General features: G+C 42.5%; 1 protein-coding gene and 1 long non-coding RNA gene across 4 annotated transcripts; one reads left to right on the top strand and one right to left on the bottom strand.

The window, feature by feature from the left end:
• Window positions 1–1,581: 1,581 nt before the first annotated feature.
• On the bottom strand, window positions 1,582–7,285 carry LOC108925094 (uncharacterized). Of its 2 annotated transcripts, none has more exons than XR_001965380.2 (3): window positions 6,878–7,285; window positions 2,181–2,250; window positions 1,582–2,073 (listed from the first exon to the last, which is right to left on the bottom strand). It is a non-coding gene; the product is annotated as an uncharacterized LOC108925094 (long non-coding RNA). The 2 variants fall into 2 exon arrangements; XR_001965379.2 differs by having other exon boundaries at window positions 2,181–2,247.
• Window positions 3,946–21,467, top strand: egfl7 (EGF-like-domain, multiple 7). Of its 2 annotated transcripts, none has more exons than XM_018736840.2 (9): window positions 3,946–4,188; window positions 13,251–13,431; window positions 13,544–13,669; window positions 14,419–14,531; window positions 14,946–15,041; window positions 15,265–15,456; window positions 19,440–19,516; window positions 20,436–20,598; window positions 21,231–21,467. In XM_018736840.2, the coding sequence occupies exons 2-9, from the start codon at window positions 13,352–13,354 to the stop codon at window positions 21,248–21,250; spliced, it is 867 nt and encodes a 288-aa protein (XP_018592356.1). In that variant the 5' UTR covers window positions 3,946–4,188; window positions 13,251–13,351; the 3' UTR covers window positions 21,251–21,467. The 2 variants fall into 2 exon arrangements, with proteins under 2 accessions (XP_018592356.1, XP_018592357.1); XM_018736841.2 differs by lacking the exon at window positions 3,946–4,188 and adding an exon at window positions 7,292–7,422.
• Window positions 21,468–22,271: the final 804 nt, after the last annotated feature.

The raw sequence follows: 22,271 nt of genomic DNA, 5'->3' as shown, positions 1-22,271 counted from the left end.
TTTGAGTCGAGCAGCCATATTCTGAGTCTTGGTTATGCCTTTTTATGGTGAAAAGGAAGGGTCAGTTGTGCCACGTCTGGATCACCATGGTGGAAATCTTGTCAGCAGTCTGAGCTCAGCAAGGATGTGTGACTGGGTGGGGGTGTTCCTTTATATAATCTCTAGAGTACAGATGTTAGAGATGTGCCGACCTTGTGGCTGACGTTGAGTATACGCCACCAGCTGTAGTAATGACAGCTGACTGGTGGGAAAATACTGCATTATTCATACTTCTTAAAACTTGTGAACAATATCTACAGCAAGTGAACAAAATGGGTTCATTGGGATACAGAACAGTTCTCTGACATGTATGCCCAGACTTTGATTTTTGCCTAAAAGTAAAACTCTAATAAGTCCCTGAGCCATGCTTGTATGAGTCCCAGTGACCCACTAACTTTGGGTCAGCTACACATCAAGACAAGGTGGCTTTTAATAGGGTGTTGCTTCTGAATCATTTCAGGCATGTTCCACAGTCTTCTGTGCTTCTCCAGAAATTACTAAGAGTCTCAAAGGTTAGATCTGGACAAAGTAGAGGCTATGGAAGCAGATCCTCCAAAAATATAATGTAGAGGCCTTTTTAACAACAGAACGTGAATACCACAGCAAGGAGAGTCTGGGCAAAAACAACCCAAAATGCATGAAAATGCCTTTTTCTTCTGAAGGCAGTGCAGAAGAACCTCCAACATGCCTTCCTACCCCAAAGCCCTCCAAAGAAACACGTGATGGTCGGAGAACTTGTCTTACAAAATATTTTCTATGAATGGATGTGTACATATACAGAATCGCCACAGCCGAAAGAACAACAATTGTCCAAAGGCTGGAATCCAGCAGGAAGAGCTTCTGGCACTTCTACATTGGTGTGGGGCACATGTTTCTGGTATGGTCTGTGTGCCCTCTTTCCACAAGTAGTCAAGAGTCAGTACAATGCAGCAAGTTAGTGCTCTGAAAACTCATGCGCATCTCATGGTGCATTTCTGTTCAGCCCTTTTTCAGCACTTTGGTTCATGGGTCAGATCTTGATGAAAAGAGGCTGGATGAATAGGAGGAGGTAACAGCCCATTTTCCGTGGCCTTCAGAATTGCTGGACCATGGTCCCATGTCGGTAGGGGTGTTTACGACAGGGGTTTCCGTCTGTGTCAAGCTTCCGGAACTGAAAGAACCCCTAGTAGAAGACCAGTGTCAGTTTCCTGCAGAACTCATCCAAACCTTGCTAATTCCAAACCACATCATATCGAGTTTGTGGACAATAGTGACCCTAAATCTTAGGGCGACACTGCAGTGTGTAACTTTTGCCCTTTCTTATTTTTTTAATGGATAGTTCTCTCAAAATTACTTTTTTAGATAGGACTGTGTCTCTCATCTTGCTTCACTACTCCCTTTTAAAGAAAAAAAATCTCATCTTTCAAATTTGCCTTTTTGGTGTAAATCAGATGATGTTTTTAAAAAACACAAAAGACATCACCCATGTGTGCACACATTTCAAAAGCCAAAAACAATCAACCTGAATATTTTTGCAATCTTAGCATAGTTTAACATTTATTTTCATCATCGTGATACACTGTAACAAGCTCTTTTCTGAAATATCTTATTTGTGAACACACATTTGGAGAAATCAAAATAAACACAATCATGTGTGTCCAAACAGAGCACAGATGTTCCCTATGGGATGTCCCCAGAACCTGGCTTTGTTATGAATGACAATAATATTTATCAATACTGGAAACCCTTGCAATAAATCCTTTTTTTGGAACAGCTATTGTCTCTGAATGAGAGAACCGATCTTCATGCTTTCTGGCAGTGGAAAGAGCTGTTCTAGAGGTTTCAGTCAAACAGTTATGTGCTTATGTCTCGGCTGGGTCATTGCTGCTGGCCTTTCAGAATTCTATTGGGTCTCCTTTGACGTAGGTCCGCTTCCTTTGCAAGTAAGATTTTCATTGTTTGAAGGGACCAGACTCCAAAATCTCTCTCCTCCAGCCACTTCCTTCTTCCTCTCTGACAGGAAATTCTGCAGCAGCTCTTTTTTCTGGGCCAAATCTGCAAAATAGAGTTCAGAATTACACAGCGGGGGCCTGGTGTTCCAGAAAAAAAGATTCCTTGAGAAGAAAGACAGCTGAGCCGGTGTCAACGCCCTTGAGGCTGACCTGTGCTGACTGTCACCTCCAGACTCAGGCCAGAGGTTTCTCATGGTGCCGGATCACGTAGACCGCTCTGCTATCACCGCAAAAACAGCAAGAGGGATGGAACTTGTGGTCAATTATTGAAATGTCATGCAGATAGATAGAATGTGCACATTATGGAAGCGCAAATGACTCTTGAGAAAAAAACACTAACCCAATATACACCATATCTTTAAACAGTCAGGAATCATAAATGGAAAACAAAAAAGTAAAAAAAAAAAAATTACCACGTTCAATAAATGTTAAGTCAAATCTCATTCTTTTAATGCCTAGCACTGTTTTAATTTTTGACATTTACTAAATACTTATCTTTTACATGCAAATTCCTCAGGTAATTTAGCTTTCAATTCAGCTTTTAAAACACACACACACACACACACACACACACACACACACACACACTTTCAGAACCGCTTGTCCCATATGGCATCGCAGGGAGCCGGAGCCTACCCGGCAACATAGGGCGTAAGGCTGGAGGGGGAGGGGACACACCCAGGATGGGACACCAGTCTGCCGCAAGGCACCCCAAGCAGGACTTGAACCCCAGACTCACCAGAGAGCAGGACCCCGTCCAACCCACTGCGCCACCACACCCCCCTCTTTTAAGACAATACATTTTAATTTTCTTTTACATTACATTTTATTTAAAATTCACTTTTATTTTATTTCAATTCATGTTTTGTCATTGTACACTCCAGACATATGAAATGCCTGCATGCAAATATAGAATTGCAAACAAAGTAAATCTATCATCTTTGGGTAAGTGCCATGCATTCCTAAAACATTTGTTGACTCTGTAACCCCAGTAACAAGACTTTGTTGTGATTACTGATTAGAGGTTTATCTGGCGCACAGTCAGACCAATGTGGACTAAAAAAAATCATAAGTATATAAAAGCTTCATGAAGTTGCATGGGTTTCCTCCTGACTTGATGTTCGCTGGGAGGTGCAATTGTGCAGAGGTACCTTAATTTTTGTGCTAAACTGCTAAATGATACTTTAGCATTTCAAAAACCGATAAATCAAATAGAAATAAACACTGTCACTGCATAAACCAGCTGCGGTAGATTGTTTTTATGCAGCTATTTCAGTATCTCCATCATCATACAGCTGGTTGTTGTTAAAGCACAGCTAAAGATTTCTAAACAGCAGCTATTGCATGAGGTGTATTATTGTGGGATTTTTTACACTTACGCTTGACTGTCAGACTCCTCTCTAAACAGGACCTGTGCTGCTGTGCCGCTAACCAAGATAATTACTTCTGCTAATAACAGAGTAAACACTGCATATATATGTTCATATTGATGTGTACTCTGTATAATAATAATCATTTGAAAACAAGGCCTTTACTGGACAGAAATGAGAGCTATACTTGAATAAGAGAGTACAGTTTTGGCCTTTACATAAATTAAACTTATTCTAATCCACACTTTACAAAAATATCAGAAAAAAAATCTTGGCATAACTGTAATAGATTGCAATAATTTGTTGAATTTTTTAAAAATTATTGCATAATTTCAATGCACAAGTATCCAAAGTCCTTAAAAATAATAATAAAAGTCTTTTTTCGCAGAAAGTTCCATGCCAGAAAGTGTGGTATTAAATTCTGAAAACTTGATTCATTAAGCAGTTTGAGCAGGATGGCGCTTGTTTGTTCTGCAGAGGAGGTTTTATCAGCATGAAACACACACAGGAATTCCGGTTTGGGATTGTCCGTCCAATTCCTGACTTCCACAGGAAATCTCGCATAAAAAGCAACCGAAAAACGCCCAAAGGCATTTCATTTCTTTCCAGCCAGTTCACAGGGCACATCGAGAAATTAACCGTGTGTTGTAACCACCTAAAAAATTTGGGATGGGGTTAAAAGTAATTCAAGCAATGGAAAAACATGGTAAAACTCCTGTCAAGTGGTTGATGTCTATGGCTGCAGCTTTTGGCAAGACTTGAACCTCGCACGAGGTCAGACTGACACGGTAGGCACAAAATTATATCTTTACCGGGAAAAATTGTTTTTTTAAATTTTTACATGCATGTGTCATTATTACTGATAATAATATACCGGTAATGTGAAATAACGTCTTATGTTCAGTGTAGTGCACAACACTTCAAATTTTCAACTGTAAAGCCAACACTGACACAAGCAGTTTCAAGATGGGTCATTACAATGTTCTCCATCAAATGGTGCTGTTCTCCAGCTGGTATATATATATATATATATATACACACACACACACACACATTTTCAGAACCGCTTGTCCCTTACGGGGTCACGGGGAACCGGAGCCTACCCGGCAACACAGGGCGTAAGGCCGGAGGGGGAGGGGACACACCCAGGACGGGACGCCAGTCCGTCGCAAGGCACCCCAAGTGGGACTCGAACCCCAGACCCACCGGACAGCAGGACCGCGGTCCAACCCACCGCGCCACCGCACCCCCTCTCATATATATATATATATATATATATATATATATATATTACAATAAATCTATGAGATGTATTTGCTTAAACTTTCCTGTTCTTTGAAGAAACTAGTCTTAATAAGTAAATATTACCATTTACTAAGTTTAATGTTCAGGACTGAAATCACTAGAGTTTTCAGATCCAAACTCAAGAGCACTATGATGGCTCAAGTGTGGCCAGTGTCATCTTTAATGCTGTGGTGTGCTGGGGGGGCATCTCTTGTGGTGAGGACCATAGACTCAACAAGTTTGTGAAGAAACGGGTTCTATCATGGCTTTGACCCCCGAGGCAATGGCGGCAGAGGCAGAGGCCAGGATGAGGAGGAAGTTAGTGTTCATTATGGACAATAGATCACATCCCCTCCATAGAGGTGCTTTCGGGGCTCTGTTAGCTTCTCAACACAGAGAAACAGGAAAGGACCTTGTGTTGGACTTATTTAACCATTTAATCATCTGTTGCAACTGTAATTTGTAATTGTCTACTCGCTTAATTATTTTAACTGTTGTTTCTAATTATTTGCTATTTATATATTCTGTTTGAGTATGAGGTGCACCTTGTTAAGTGTCACATGTTAAAAACTTTAATGAAGTACCTGTCCTATTTATGCTATCCTATCCTATGCCATATCCTATGCTATGCTATTCTGTCCAGCCCTGTCAAATGCGCCACGTAGAGAAGAACAAGAAGCGTGTGGTACAAGACTCTGCTGTTGTGGGTATTATTATGTGAGCAGACACACAGCATGAGGACTTCCGGTTGTACAGCGGAGCAGCGGTGTCGCAGGCAACGCTGTCCGTCTGTCCGTCCTACTGTACGCGCGCGCGCGCGCGCGCCTCTCCGTCAGCGCGATAAGGGAGCAGCGGACGAGGAGCGGGAACACACGCCCTGATAGGCCTCCCGGAGGACTCCTAATGGCTCCGCTACACACAGAGGGCGGGGACGTGAGCTCCGATAAGGAAGCCGCACATTTAAACAGATGGCAGCTGATGCGACCCAGTAACGATGTGTAAGCACGTCCGGGCTGGGACGCCGGTCCCACGCGGAGCGTGCAGTGCGCGAACCTTTGTTTTTCAAAAGGCGGCACCGCGGCGACGAAAGGAAATGAAAGGAACCAATCGGAACACAGAGATTTTTTTTTTTTTTTTTTTTGGTAATATAGTTGCATAATCCATAGTCCTATATCAGCGCTACAAAGTATACTTTAGTGACGCTGTGTACAGGCGTTTAATTCCAGTTACATACAGTTTCTTTACCCCCCCCCCCCCACACACACACACACACTTCAGTTTACAGGATTTTGGATTTCACACGCCTCCCGACGGCTGAGCCATTTACTAACATTATTCATTCAGATATACGCGTCAAAATGATTATTAATCGAAATATAACTGACACTGTTGTCCAAGACTTTAGTAGTGGACACACAAAAGTACAGTAAAATACCTAAAGCCGTAAACCTATCAGTGCAGAACTGAGTGTAGCGTCTCTCTCTCTTTCTCTCTCTCTCTCTCTCTCTCTCTCACACACACACACTCTACTAGCTACGAGTGCAGGTAGACAATCACACAGAACTATAGGGTATTTAGTGAAGGGAAGTTGTTTTGTTAGCTGAGTGGCGATAACTAATAGTCTAATGTGGAGTCCTGAAGTAACTGTCCATTTTAATGGGATTTCACGACATTTTTTCATAAATGCCAATCAATCATTGGTATCACTGGGGGTTCAGGAACGCATACCGTCCGTTGAAACTAATGGTAACGAGAGTTCAAATAGAAGTATGTCTAATTCCGTGTCAAATACAGGAATATTGGACAAACGTGTTCTTGTATGAATTTATTGTACAAACTTGCGCACGCGAAGGTCGTGGTTCGAATCCTACTAGTGCTGGTGATATAGCCTCGACCCTGAATACATAAGAACACCCTGTACTAAATGGGCAAAGTTAATACGTTTAACTTTATTTATTTAGTAAACACTTCACTCCAAAGCGACGTGCATCATGTCAGAGAGAACAATACATGATGAGTGCATTTGTTTTGTAATAAAAACGATGTCTAGTCATGACATCGGTCGGTGTTCGACATTTTTCAGTAAAGTACGCAGCGTCTTATGAAATTATTGGAATGTATGCTTTATTTATGAACACAACACAGTGAGGTAGTCGGGAGTAGGGTGCGACGAAAATAATGTTGTGTACTCACCGCAGGAGTGTTGGGTATTCAGCCTCACCTCGAACCTGCGCCGCGCTGCTGTCTGAGCTCGTTCTGCTCTTTCGTGTTACGATCTAGCTCCCGGTTCGAGAAGTACATCATAGTCACACGCGGTGGCTGTAGACTTGGAGTCCAAATGCGAGCGAAATGCCGGTGCTGGTGGCGATCAGCGCTGGGTGTGTGGAGTACCATCCTGGCCCGATGGGTGGAGTAGTGAGGTAGGCTGGGACCCCCCGCGAACTCTCGTATCTTCTGCAAAAAAGTGTGCTGAGAGGCTGCAAACGGGAATATTAAAAAAAAAAAAGAAAGAAAGAAGGGACTATCTGAGCTCTTTGCCTGGGAAGTTGGAAAGAAGGAGCGGGGAGGAAGGGATACCGTGTTTTCGCTCAGCGTTTGTTGGTTTGCAGAGTTTGCCGCCGCATTTGCGACACGCAGCGCGAGCGCTTCACCTTTTATGTTTATTCTCATCTCCGTGGAGGCGCCGTTTCTGGAATTAAAGTTACACCACCAGCCTCACAGAGATCAGCGCTGCCCGAGTGAGTTTCATGTATCATTTCTTCAAAAACTGCATTCTGATATTTATCTCTGACAGGGATGCCAGAGACTTGTTGTTGAAAAAAAATAGCTGTAATTACTACTCGCTATTTGAAACTGTGAAATTTTTTACTCTGTTTAATTCATATTTGACTCTGTAGCAGCAGAGGAGAAAATTCTTGATAAATTTTTGCTAATATTTTGACTTGTGATTTACTTTATGGGCACTGATGCACTAGAAGGTGATGAAATTCATTCATAGTTGTCGGTGGTGTCCGGAGTGGTAAGAGAATCGAGGTAAACTCATGCTCGGCGAGAAAAAACGTGCATGTATTTTATTAATGACGTGCCCGGTGAAACAGCGCCCCCTGATGACTGAGTCCTGCCTGCAAATTCCAGCTGTGCATTTACATTTACATTTACATTTATTCATTTAGCAGACGCTTTGGTCCAAAGCGACGGACATCTCAGCAAAAGTAGAATTTATGCATTACATTACGAGAAAGAGACATAGCTCAGACCTGCTTAACCCAGAAGTTACTCATTCGATAAATTGCATGTTGTTTTTAGTGTAGGCCTATGCACTTATAATATTTATATCTGTATCTTATATTGTATAATATTGTATCTTATACTAAACAAAAAAAATTGGTGGGAGAGTATCGAGATTTGTCTATCCTGTGTTTTATGCACCTACTTGAACGATGAACCCCGGTGCAGCAAGTGGAAGGTAACAAACTAGGCTTACTTGAGTCACATGTTTATGCAAGCATAAAGGATTATAATGTATACTTTCTTGTGTCACTGCTTAATTTTTATCTCTGCATTGCCATCCATTGCTGTTTTTTGCAAACATCAGCAGAATTAAAGAAAGATTTATTAGTTCAGAGCAGAGGAGGTTTCACACAGTCCTTAGTAGTTTGGCCAATGTAATATTTTTTCTTCATGTTCTGTAGTTTTAATTGACAATGTGTTCAGTATCCATTATTTCAGCAATTTGTTCATTGAACTTTTGGGAAACTGGCATGATGGCTGCAGGTTAAACATGGGTTCGAAACAGGATCAGTCTGTGTAGAGCTTCTGTGTTTCTCCCATGCTTGTGTGGGTTTCCTCCCACAGTCGAAAGACATGTTTCAGGTGGACTGGTAGCTCTAAACTTCAAATATTGCATGTGTGTGTGATTGCCCTTTGATGAATTGTACACCCTGCCTCAGACGCTATGCTTCTAGGATAGGCTCCGAACCAACATGACCCTGCACTGGACAAGCAGTTAATAATAATGGATGGGTGTAACATCATTACATGCTATTCTCTAATTTAGTTTCATTCTTTATAATCCTAATAGAAAATAATATAATTTAGTAATTTATGCTGGAATCTGAGGGGAATTAAGAGAAAAAGACAATTTCATTGTCATCACAGAGTTGGGGACTTTTGTCCATTGTTGATCAAAGTACAGTTCCCTGGTTCCATGAAAATGACCCTTCAGTTGGCAGTTGGCAAGTCTACCCAGCAACCTGAGTGTTTAATAAAACCCCATCCCAGTGCCATTACCAATGAACGGCAGACCCTTCATGTAACACAGCCGCTGTTCTTAACACATTCCTGATAGATTTCCATTTTCCACAAGTTGAATGGGCCTGAGTTGTTCTGTTTCAGCAGTTCAGGGATCAGTCTTGTTGAACAATCTGCTGGGCTTGGCCTCGCTCTGCTGTTTATTTGTGATTTTTTGTCTTGAGGGATGAAAGGATCCAAACACAAACAGTTCCAGCTCAATGCTTCCATTGGTGTCTAAAGTACAGAAGAAAGGCAACCAATCTCATGGTTTTATAAAGTAAACCAGAACGACTAGTGTAGGTAAACCTGCCTTTCTATTGCATGAATTCAAACAAGAAATAGACCACCCGGCTAGCAATGTTAGTCTGGAGTAAAACCAAACTACTTTAATAAATTTTCTTTCTTCAAGTAAGACAAAGCTCAACACACAGTGCTCTTTGATACAAATGCATACATGGTTGACTAATTCTTGTAAATGACTCGAGAGCAAAAAAATATGGCACATTAACACACATGAAATCAAAGACCTAGGGATTTTGTCTTAATTAGATTATTATTTGGTAAAAGGGTGATTTTGAAATCAGGTGCATAGGTTCGGAGGCACCTGACAGTATGAGAATGACTATTTATATTACAGTGATTTAATTATGTTTTTCAGTGATGTCCATGTTGACGTTGCGCAATCACAGCAGACTGAGTGGAACTCTCTGCTCCTAGTAAGCAGTCCTGTCGGAAGGAACTCCTCCTCCTCCTCACTTTTCACCTGGGGGTGGTGTTGGGGCTGGGGTGCTGGAATAGGAGTAGAGTGACTCTTGCTGAGCCGTACCATGCCATGTTCTTCCCCGGCAAGGATCCGATCCCTTCCAGCTGTCCATACTCCCAGGCTGACCCTTGGACGACAGCAAATTTTGAATGGGATCTGACCGGATTGGCCCTGCCCCCCCCCCCATTGGCAGAGGGCCAACAACAAATCAAAGCAGCATGAAGCTATTTTTTCTTGCTCAGCCACCATACAGCTTCTGCTCAGAGGGTACAGGTTGAGTATCATATTTACAGAGGTGCTTCCTGAAGCCCGTTGGTTTATCTCTCAACAGTATATCCCCACCACTCCAGATGCTGCATGAGAAGTACTCAGGTTCAAGTCATACAGAGCAGTCGTGAAATGTCAGCTCTATAAAACTGCTGTGCAAATGTGCACTTTTCTAGCACAGCTGTTTTTTTAATCTCACAATACCTGGCTATTCTCTTCAGAGAAAATGCTTACCATTAGTTAGAAATGTTCACTCTCTCGCTCATCTTTGTTAACTGCTTGTCCAAGTCAGGGTTACAGCGGTCAGGAGCCTATCCCAGAATCACTGGGGCCTAGGTTTGGAGGGGCGCAGTCTGGATGGGACACCAGTCCTTTGCAGATTAACAAGGAATTAGGTGGTAATTGCAGATTAGCTGGATTATAGAGGAAGGAGTTAAGAGGCAGGTAACAAAGTCACCCCTGGTTTTTGTGGAGCTGGAAAAACAGCTGGAAATCCCATTGTGCCTCATGGGAACGAAGCAGAGACTCTGATTCCCTCTTGTTCTTCAGGCAGCCACAGTTCTTTCTTAATGACAAAGGTGGTGTTTTTGTTTACAATGGAGAATCATGCAGCTAATAAACATCCTTTTTTCCCTTTCCATCCCCATTATAGTTTGACTGTTTCCAATTAGTGCTCACCAGATGGCATTCAAGGTAGAGCGCAGGTTCCTCAAACTCGCTCCTCAGACTCTTGGCCAAGACTCTTGGGTTTCTTACATTCTTCATACATGCCATACAGCAGCACTCAGACGATACAGCCCCCAGTTATAGATGTCTCTCTTTGCAGATGATGGGTAACCTGCAGGCACTTGGCAGGTCTGCAGGAGGTACTTATAAGATGCTCATGACCTGAGAGGAATCAGACCCTGCCTCCTTTGGGAGAACAAAGCCTGTTGCACAATCCCAGCGCAAAAAACCTCCAGCTGCATTGTCTCACATGTAAGAGCCTATAGTGACAGCAACTGACAGTGCCAAAGATTTGATTTGAAAGATTTCACTCGATAAGAAAAATGGAAACAGAACATATACAATATTAGATTTCCTGAATTCCATTCTTAAGCAGGTAGTCAGTCAGGTCCTTATTATTATAAAAAAACAACTTAATGTAAACCATTTGGCACCAGGAAAATCACAAAATTGTTCCACATTTGAAACTGCAAACTATGCTTTGTTTTGTCCTTTCAATTTCTGCACCCACATTTAAATACCTCAAATCAAATGGCCTCTGGGGCTGACAGTAATTTATTGATACAGTGAAAAACGGTAGAATACGAGCAAAAAAAAGAGCGTGAAGGGTCATTTAAAAAATCAAAGTGAATGCACATGATGGATGAAATATTTAAATTCAGTACAATCCTGCAAATTCTTAAGCAACTGAGGAGAGATTTAGGGAATATGACAACATTTGGGGTAAGGGAAAACCTTCATGTATTTATTTTTTTGAAAGACTGAGAGGCAAATGTTCATTCAAGATGGCATTATCCCATAATTAAATCCCGCAAAGGGCCAGTTGGGGCCTGGCTGAAATTTCCCACCAGTCTCGTGAGACCTCCACAGCTACACTTGGAGTGAATGACTGTTGATGGTGCCTCTTTCCCCAACGAGAGGACTATCGTGGTAATGACACAGCATCACACGGTGCCTGGATTTACAATGATCTCTGCTGGGAGTTTATGTCGACCCAGCAGATGTGCCTGCCCATCTAAACCCTGACATCACCCTGCAGAACCATAGACTGGGTCCTGCGTTGAAAACAGGAGCAGTAAACCTCTTCTAAAGGTTTTAACTGGCAAACCGTAACCACCTTATAGATAATTTGCATTTATAGTGATTCAGCTTTTGCTGATTTAAATTTTGGAATCCACGTGAAGGAGTCAGATGTTAACCATTCATAAATTTGCCATTACTATGTTGCAGTTACAGGGTTGTTACTATAATCAGTTCAAGATGGGGGGGCTTGGCATACAAAAGTCATAGAATTAGGGATTACTTCAGCTATCAGATATGTAGCAAAAACACACACACACACACACACACACACACACACACACACACACACACACTGGCTGAAGCCACTTGTCCCAAGCGGGGTCGAGGTGAGCCGGAGCCTAACCCGGCAACACAGGGCGCAAGGCTGGAGGGGGAGGGGACACGCCCAGGACGGGACACCAGTCCATCATAAGGCACCCCAAGCGGGACTGGAACCCCAGACCCACCAGAGAGCAGGACTTGGTCAAACCTGCTGCACCACCATGCCCCCCACTGTAGCAAAAACAGGACAGCGTAAATGCTGAAAATCCTAAATTCTTCATTTGCAGTTAAACATAATGGATAACAGAAAGTCTTTGGTAATTGATCCCACATTTTAATAATGCAAACAAAGGTTTTATCTGCTTTGTGTCAGCCTTCCTCCCGTTGTCTCTGTGTGGGTGACGATAGAAGGGGCTCATCCACGGGAAGACGGCTGCCTAGACTTTCCCATGCTTTTTTCATGATGCAAAAGTGTTAAATCCATTCTTATCACAATCCCAAAAGCAACTTGCAGTCGTGGAAAGTGTGGAGGAGGAAAGCAAAGCTTATGGTTTAAGTCAGATGCCTGCAGTGTTGGGAAATGTCTGATTTTCTGGGGCTGTCACTGGTGTAGATTCTTGTTATTAACACTGTCTCTAGATGAGTTGTGTGAGGAGCCACTGGAAATTGTCTCTGCTTTCCCTAAAGGCAGGACAGTGTTGATCCTGTATTCTTGTCTACATTACTGTCCCATTCCAGCCACACTCAGCCACATTAGTTTCTAACAGTGACGTAACACATCGAGGCGTTCAGTGCACGCAATGTTGGCTCACGAAGACCACACCACCGCCACTTGTCACAACTCACGATACATGTGTGGACTTGAATGCAAAGTACTTACTTTGATGGAAGATGAAGTTAAAGTGGTCTGACCCAACTGTCAGAATGAAACTTGGCATTTCTGACATTTTACCCCATAATAAGTACTCATTCATTCATTCATTATGAATAACTGCTTGATCGGTCACAGAGGTCCAGAGCTTATTGCAGAAGCACGAGGCGTGAAGCAGGGTACAATCTGGACAGGACACAAGTACATTTCGGGCCCATAATTATGGTCAACAAAAAATCTGATAATTTTAAGAATAATTTGGTAATGCAAATTGTTCAGTTTTTCTCTCTTTGAATTACCAGGTGACCAGAGCGTTTTCCTCAAAATCGATGTGAGACACAGACACTAGCCTGGTTCGGAAACATCCCCGACTGAGGAGAAGGAGAGGGAGAGGCAGGCAGAGATGTACTCAGCAATCCTTCTTCTGCCTTCCCTGCTCATCCTCCCTGTTACGACCGTGCCGCATGTCATCACTTTCCATGGGTAATACACCCCTCTTTCGCTGTTTACCTGGTGTTTTAATTATGGACAAAGGAGAATGAGTGAAGAAAATCCAAACTAACTCCCAGTGGATTTTGACTTTACTCAAATGCAGGCGCAGAGTGTGTGTCAGGGAGAGCTCCCAGCTCAACACTGTTTTCTACACTGAGTCCTTCGTCCAGCCCGTCCACAAGCCTTATATCACTCTTTGTCAGGGACATCGACTCTGCAGCACGTACAAGTAAGCCCACATTCGCCCTCTGTAAGGTGCAAGGACATGCTGTCCTCACAGTTTATTTTTATTGAGTTGTTTGTCTGACCTGTTCCCTGTTCCAAAACCTTTGCACGAGACAGAGCCATGGGTACGGGTCGGGAGTAGGGCAAGACGCTCAAAGTGGGGGAATGATGGGGGCCAGCTTGTTTCCTCGGGGGTTCATTTAGTCAGATCCAGGACTGAGTCATGGCGGCAAGGATTTTCACAGAACCTAAGCACTTGTACAGCTACGGGAAATGAAGTGCTGGCCCACAGAGACCACAAAGCCTGTTTACCTTGGCCAAGTCGATTTTTGGGCTTACGGTGCTCTGCCTCTCATATACAACACTCCCCAAATAGCGTAGACTTTCCTGACTTCTTCCTACATGGAGCTTCTTACCCAAACTGGGGCTCATGGTACTCATTAATTCATGAGGCCAATCTGCGGTGGGCTCTCTTAGTGTCTTCTGACAGTCCATAGTTTGTTCTGCGTGCTTATTGTAGAGGATTCCAGGAAACATCTAGATGGTGCTCAGTCTCTGCCGTAGGAGAAACCATAGTGTCCTGTCCCTTTTTGCGATCAGCTTACTTTCCCAGCTGCAACAAACATAGGTCCCAGTTCGTATCAATGACCGGTGTGGTCCGTCCCAGCCGGCTCTCACGTTCCTTGAGTGGAAAAAGAAAGACTGGCGAAACAGCTGTATCCCGCAGGGTAACCCACATCTCTTTTCCAACAGGACGTTGTACAGGGTGTCATACCGCCAGGCGAGCCAAAGTGTTCCGGTACCACACACCTATTCGCAGTGCTGCCCAGGCTGGCGAAGGTTTCACTCACACAGCTGTAATCAAGGTAAGAGCAGCGACCACAATGGAGTCCTCGTACCAATCGTCAGTCTTACTGTTTCAGAGAAGTTAGAACTTTCCTTGCATCAAAATGTGAGCTAAAGAAATTGATGGATTTCCTCTGGGCACAGTACCCCTTGAACAGTTATTTATAGTGTTCATTTATAGTGGAACTTATTTATTTTGCAGCTACAGCAGAGTTAATGTCTGAAGGCAGCGTTTGGCCTTCCTTTCAGATGTTTTCAGTCATTCAAGAAGACGTGAAGTACTTGTACGTAATTTCATAGTACCACAGAGCTGAAATGGCAAGCTGTATTTTTAGCTGGACACATTCTGCTGGACTCAGCGCAATGTTTTCCTAAATAACAGCAAGTGAGCTGAGCTGAGCCGTTGCGCGCTTTCTTTTCCCATTGTGAAACAGCGGTGTGCGCGCAGGCTTGTGCAAACGGGGGTACCTGCATGAGGCCCAATCACTGTGCCTGTCCTATGGGGTGGACAGGAACACACTGTCAGAGAGGTACGGAGCAGAAGCGCCTTCGAGTGTTTAACTTCCTTTACGGAATTTATAACACCAGACTGTTTTTTTTACCCACTGGTTGCTAAACTTTAGCGGTGCAGGCAAAGTACGAACTTGTTTGTTTGTGTTATACAATCATCGGCAATGGTTACGTTCACTAATATCAATAATACGCACCTGAAAATATTGCAACACTTCATATCACCTTGCTGCTCTTTCTCAGATGTGGATGAGTGCAGCAGTTCACACGCGTGTTCTCAGCTGTGCCTCAACACAGCGGGCAGCTACCAGTGTGGCTGTGAGGAAGGCTACCAGCTGGCTGGGGATGGCCACTCCTGTCACACCATTCCTTCACCTGCCAGCCCAGCTGCTCCTCCCAGACCAGGTCAGGTCACACCCTCCATCCGTGATTCAGGTAAGCAACCTCTTGGACCTCTTTAGTCATGCTAATGGACAACAGAGCAGATGATTACCAATGCAGGGTAAAAATACTACAGGGGAGGATGAATATGCTGAAAAGACCTGAAATGTTTTCCATGTTAGTCAGTGATTGCAGCAACCCCATGGGCTTTTAATGACTAGTACTAACCTCTGATGCTTGTGGTGGACTGAGCAGTTGTCTCCACTCTCGCCCATCTGAAGAACCATGCAGAGAAAGGTCTTTGTGGCTTCTCCAAATTGCTGGCATTTCCATGCCAAGAACACTGCTACCCAAGGCAAGAACAGAGGGAGGCTCATATCCTGACTGTTTCCCAGCAGGCCCTTCTTCTGGGGATTCCATGGTGAATTAGAATGCTTGGCCACAGTCTCTGGAGTCTTCCTTCCCACATGACCAAAAATGCAAGTGAAAACTTTGACCACAGGTTTCTTGACTGAGTCTCCAAAACAACTTCTCTTTCTAGGGTCTCTATTTTTCACACTCAAGAGCTATAGAAATTTTAAAACAAACAAGCACATTAATGCCCAGTAGAGCCTTAATATTTAACTGAGTAAGAAGAAACACTAATCCGAGACTTCAAAAACACTTGAATAAATCTGTTTTTAGATTAACAGTTTTTTATGCTTTCGTACTTTCCCTGTATTTACACCTTAAAATAGTTTTCTCGCATTGTCTTTTACTTTCAACTTTCATCCTGTATTCTCATCAGAATACCCAGGAAGGGTGGGCAGCTACTGGCACCAGGACACTCAGAGGTTTATTTTATCCCTCTTCTCCATAGTTGGGAGATTTTTGTTTTCCTCTCATCAGCTACCAGATGACTTACTTATCCAACTTTGCATTACGCTCGTGGGTAACTTTCCTGTTCGCATCTATTGTTCAGGGCTCTGTGCCACTGTGCTGAGTTATACTGGTTATGAGAACTTTGTAAAAATAAACTGAAATTGAAACTGAGAAACACCCTATCACGTTAGCCCTTTACCGTCACAATACACGGATGACATGTATCTGTCATGGGCGGCCGAGAGAACCGGAACGGCAGGACCCAAGTGCGGAGTCGTTCATTTGGATTCAGGGGATCAGGCAAGTTCTCAGTGTCAGGGACAGGCGAATGGTCGGTCGGTCGGCGGTTGGGGTTAGAGCGGGGGTCCATGGGCGAGGTCAGCAGACGAAGCGAAGAGTCGGTTGATCGGCGGTCGGCGTTGAAACGAAGATCCGTGGATGTGGTCGGGAAACAAGGCAAAGGGATGAAAACCAGAGGACGAGAACTGAGAACAAGGGTTGAGTGTGCACTGGACGTCACGAAGGAGGGCGGTTGTCTCTGACGAGATTCCACAAAGGTGTGGGAGCTGAGAAGGGTCTTTTAAAGGGTGGACAGTTAATCAGGTGCTGGAGCAGAGTCCAGTGCTGTCGGTTGAGTTGTGGACGTTGACGTGGACGTGACAGTATCATACTCTGCAATCTGTGGTCTGTCCAGCAAGACCAATATGATCATGTGTGTGAACTACAGTTGACAGCCTACTCAATTTCTCCTTCTTATACTGCACCTTCACTGCCTGAAACACCTACTTTAGACACTACGAGCAGCTCTTTCCTTACTCTATTTAACACTAGAATTTTCTCCACCTGGGTCTTCAAAAAGCAAGTAAATATATTTGTATTCTTTTATGAAACCACATTTCACTTCCAAAATAGAAGACGTCAAGATCACTGCCAGCTGCACGGTCCATTATTACTTTTGGTACGCGCTATGCCGCTCTCAACTCGTACCGTGAGTAATAATGCACTGTGGCAGGCACCATCGCCGATGGGTCCATTCCCAGCTGTAAGTTCCTTGTTTTGTGGGTCAGGATCACACATCACACTGGTATTTTTGGAGGGGGCTCAATGCTTCACGTCCTGGGTGTGAGCTTGCCAGCGCTCTTGACGTTCACTGGTGCTTACAGTTCCTGCTACTTGCAATGACTGTAGCAGATTGGGTTGAAGGTTCATCCTTTCCTGCATTTGTTTTAGCATTTAACACCCCCAAAGCATTGGAACAACTTGGAATTTCATTTTTGTGTTGGACATATTTATTTTGACTGTTGACAGAGTTTCATATGTAATTCTGGATGTTACATGGGGGCAGCTAGTAGTGTAGTGGTTAGAGTTGTTGCCTTTGGACTGCAGAGGCTTGAATCCCACCTCCAGCTGTAGTAATCCTAAGCAAGGCACTTACCCTGAATTGCTCCAGTAAAATTAGTCAACTGTATAAATAGATAACTGTAAGTAGCTTAACACTGTAAGTCACTTTGGAGAAAAGCATAAGCTAAATAATCAATGTAAATAAACAGTATATGGTGTCAGCAAGATGGTCACTGCTGACACGGCAACACTTGTGCACATCTTCCAAACTCTATGTATTCCTCCAAGGGAAACTACAATGGACGAGACTAATTAAAGCACTTTTATTCTTTTTCAGCAAATTTCTTTATCTAATACAACTTACGGTGTCAGGATTGGTACAGTACAGTGTATAAATAATGCAGTGTTCTGTAAATTTTTAATATACCTTATATGAAATCTACTTTTCCACCCCAGGCATGATTCATTATTAAAATACATCAGGAAACCTACTTGTTTAATCTCACTAAAACCAAGTGGACTGGATGCAAAAACTGCAGAAGACTGTTGAGAATGGGAGATTAATCACAGGGTTACCAAAGACAGCATTACCAACCTCAGCTTTAGTATCTTGACTTGTGGGTGCTGTGAAGAATCATAAGGTGTTCTTCTGTGGTTTATTTTTCAGATTTTAATTCCTAAAATGCCACAGAATGGATATAGAGACACTATAGGCAGGATGCAACATAGTTTACAAGGGTACTTGTAAAAATATATTCTATGGAAAAAAAAATGTAGGTCATGAAGCAGAAAAAAATGTCATACTTGAAACATTTCATGATCATGTTAGGTATCAGAAGTTGGAGTTTTCTTTCTCTATAAATTGGTTGAGGTTTATTCTTCCTTCAGCACTGAGAGCAGACAGAACAACGGGTGTGTATGAACCCAGAATGACACAAAATATGCTCACTCTTTACCTCATTGTGTACTGCTGATACTAAAAATACGAGAAGGCCAGTACCTTCAGCCAAAGTGACTGTTTCTGAAAAAATAAAGCAGGTTACCATGGAAATCATGTTAACGAGAACAAAGCATGTGAAGACAGAGCTTCCCCGACACCCCCTCCACCCCCATACTCCCACTTTTTCTTTGGCTGGGGTACTCTGTTCTCATTCTTGCTCCACCAAACTTGTTTGCAGGGGGTGGCCTTTCCACCCTTGTCTCACTCACCTCCAACATCTGGGAGACATTGCAGAGCTTTGAATAGTTAGATTTCCACAGTCTGCATGCAGCTTCTCCTCATCACCATAAAGACTCTGCCGGACACAGCAGACCGTGGGGACAGTCGGTGATGTTTGAGGCAAAGCCAGCAGACATAACACAGATCTGACTGACTAAAAAAGGCACAGTGGCCTGTATTACTATAAACAGTAATGCAATTTGTTGTTCTTTTCTTTGCCTAGTATTTGGCTTTCAGTGATTTTGAGATGTGACCATTATGAGACCTGTCATCACAGTTATTCCAAGTCTGCAATTACAGCTCTGGGTCCCCAGCTGATTAGCTCTGAGATCCCACTTGGCTATTAATCATTTTGAAAAGGGAAGCTCAATTGACCATATCATTGCAGTTCTCAGAAATTTTTGAGAAACTGAATGAAAACTGCACTGTAAGAAATAAATCCATCCACTGCCAACATCCAGTTGTACAACACAGCTGCCCAGCGGTCAGGGGCCTATCTCTATAGCACAGGCCATGAGCCGGGGCTGAGGTTCTAGGGGAAGCCAGTGGGGGAAAAAAACATAAACGAATAAATATTCAAGAGAGGTAACGTGGTATGCTACACTTTGTATTAAAGGTGGAAAGGTGGCACTTGTTGATGACATGACAGAGGAAGTGCAGAACCTGAAGAACAGAGTCGAGCTACTGGAACAGGTAGGCTCCTTGTTCCGGATTTCCAGACAATGCTCCCAGGATTGTGGGTTGAAATCTGAGCCCTGCACTCCCTGTGCTGAGTTTGTGTTTGGACATATTTGTACTCAGTTTCCTCCTACAAATCTGAAAACATGTAGTTAAGGCAAACTAGCAATTTTGTACCCGCAGTGTGCGACTATCGGTCAATGGTGTTTGACATCTGCTGGTTTCTGAGATCACCATGATGTCTAGTGGATAAGCAGTTACTATACTGGATTACTGGAATGGTTGCAGGGATTACTGAAAAAAATTATTTGGCAAATGACTGCTGGTTTAAGATTTTAAAATATCTCATTCACATGTACTGTATGTTATAAAACCTTTTAGGTAGTCGGTAGCCTGAAAAATAATTTTATTTGAACAGAAAAAAGATGTCACTTTTAAATAAGCTCTATGGGAATTAAACTATTCATTCATATTATAGAAAATTAATAATTGTGGATGTAACTAATACCACTGTCCAGCAGAGAGGCAGCACATCTGCCAGAGGGGAGCAAAATATAACTGTTCCAGAACCATGTATTTTTCAAAATGCAGCCTAAGTGTTAGAGCAATAGATTACAGCTAAAATAACACATTTGCTCAATGCCACAAACACATTGTGCAGATATTAAATATTACAAATCTCCCATCTCCCCTGCAAAACACTGCCATAATTCCTATATTGCATCATAAAAACATGGCTTAGTTTAAGACAGTATCAATGCAGTTAAGTGTTGTAATCAAAATGTTGCTGGCTTATGTACCAGCACTTTTGTTAACCTTGAGAAATGTTTCTGAAATATTACAATTGGACCTTACCAATAAAATAATTAAATATCCCAGTACGAAAACACTATCGCAAGTAACACGATTACACTGTACCCCTTCCCCTCCACAGAAGCTGCAACTGGCTCTGGCTCCTTTTAACAGCCTCTTCCCACTGTCACTGGATGAAAGCGTCGCTGAAAGGAGCAGCTTCCTCTCCCACTCCTTCCAGCAGCTAGACCGCATTGACTCGCTCAGCGAGCAGATTGGCTTCCTGGAGGAACGGCTCGGCACCTGTGAGCAGCCCATCCACTGCATCCCATCACCTTGTGTCTCTTTGGTCCGCCGTACTTTGTCCTTTTAGATGTTCTTGATTCCATAACTGTGTGCTGACCCACACGTACCCGTAGGCTGCAGGACATAGTGGTTTGCGTTCAAGCTGAGCTTTTAATTTAAATTGTTACAGCAAACACACTGCCATTTTAAATTTCAGCATGAAATAAGATTGTTATAGATTAAAATGTTTACCCAGAGAAACTATTCCATGATAATTAACTTAAATGAAGGTATTGCATTAATGGAGTTGGCAAAAAAATGTATAGGTGCTCCAGATTAAACACCCAATAGCTGTATTCATTTCAAACTGATGCTGTTGAACAGGTGAAAAGAGAATTACTTTACACTGGTTTAACCAAGTTAATAAAAGTTGAGAAAGGTCTAGACCATGGTGTGGAATACTCATTAAGGAAGAGGATTCCTGCAGAGGCCTGCGACTGTACTCTTTAACCAGAAACCTTATTTTCTGGGGACTGTAAAATTGGCCACAGTAGTAGGCTACGTCAGCCACGGATAAATGTGTCTTAAGTATAAATGAGGCGTGATCTAAAAATCGAATTCTCAAAAGCTTATGTGCTTTTTCATACTACAGGTTCCTGTCAAGAAAATTAGACATAGTAACCACAATGACTCGGATCAAAAGAAGTGGGGAAGACAACATTTCCAACATGGCACATGAAATCCAAGCAGGACTTCAGTGTTCTAATCCTTGACCCACGAAAAGGGAACATGCCATATTCACCATTTCCATGCCAGCTAAAGAAAAACCCAACATGTTAAGTATTTATTTTCTGATTAGCAGGCACAAGTTTTTTTTTTTTTTTTAAATGCAAATACTACATAAATCTTTCATTCATTCACCAAAGTTAGGATTGTAACACTTGTCTCCTTCCAGGCCATGCTTTCTAGTCAGTACTGTTATGTGATGAAAGGGTACTGGGCTGTAATAGTTATGTAAAGAAGCAACAGTATACAAGAGAACCCAGTGCAACTCAAGTCAAATGATTTCTACAGAATTTTTAGGCAAAGTTACTTGAAATAACTTTATACTTATATATGCAAGGTATAATTGCTTGTGCTTCCATAGAAACAATAGATCCATTTCAACCATCTTTTTATAATAAAATTTTGCCAATAAAATTTACAAGTCTGTGTGGTGTTTCTTGATTCCACTTCAGCAAGAGAAGCATGAAGGGAAATCTGAAAATGGCAAAGTTAGGTTACATTAAAATTACATGCAAAGTGACACACATTGTTTTGATATTGAGGTAATAGATGTTTATCCTTTTGTAAATGCATTACCAGTGTATTTCCCCATAATTAAAATACCACTAAAATGAACAAAAATAAAGAAATGGGAGTATGCAACATTCAAATAGGAAAAACAATGTTTATTATTTTTCCAAGGCATTCTTAAATAGGCTTAAACAGATTTTGTGAAATCAAGACCATTCAATGGGTTTACATATAACCAGATTCACTATGGGTCTGTACATCACAAAGGTATGTACATGTACTGGGCCATACACACAAAAGGTTCTTCACTTCAAATGCAGACACTCCTGACAATTTTACCTAAAGCTACCACAAACTGTACACTTTTAATAGCTTTGGTGAACTTTGTAGCACAGTT

The sequence above is a fragment of the Scleropages formosus genome, chromosome 6 (genome assembly GCF_900964775.1).
Source record: "Scleropages formosus chromosome 6, fSclFor1.1, whole genome shotgun sequence".
Lineage (NCBI taxonomy): Eukaryota > Metazoa > Chordata > Actinopteri > Osteoglossiformes > Osteoglossidae > Scleropages > Scleropages formosus.
Note: the sequence above shows the minus strand (reverse complement) of the source record. Positions and strands in the feature narration are given on the sequence as shown.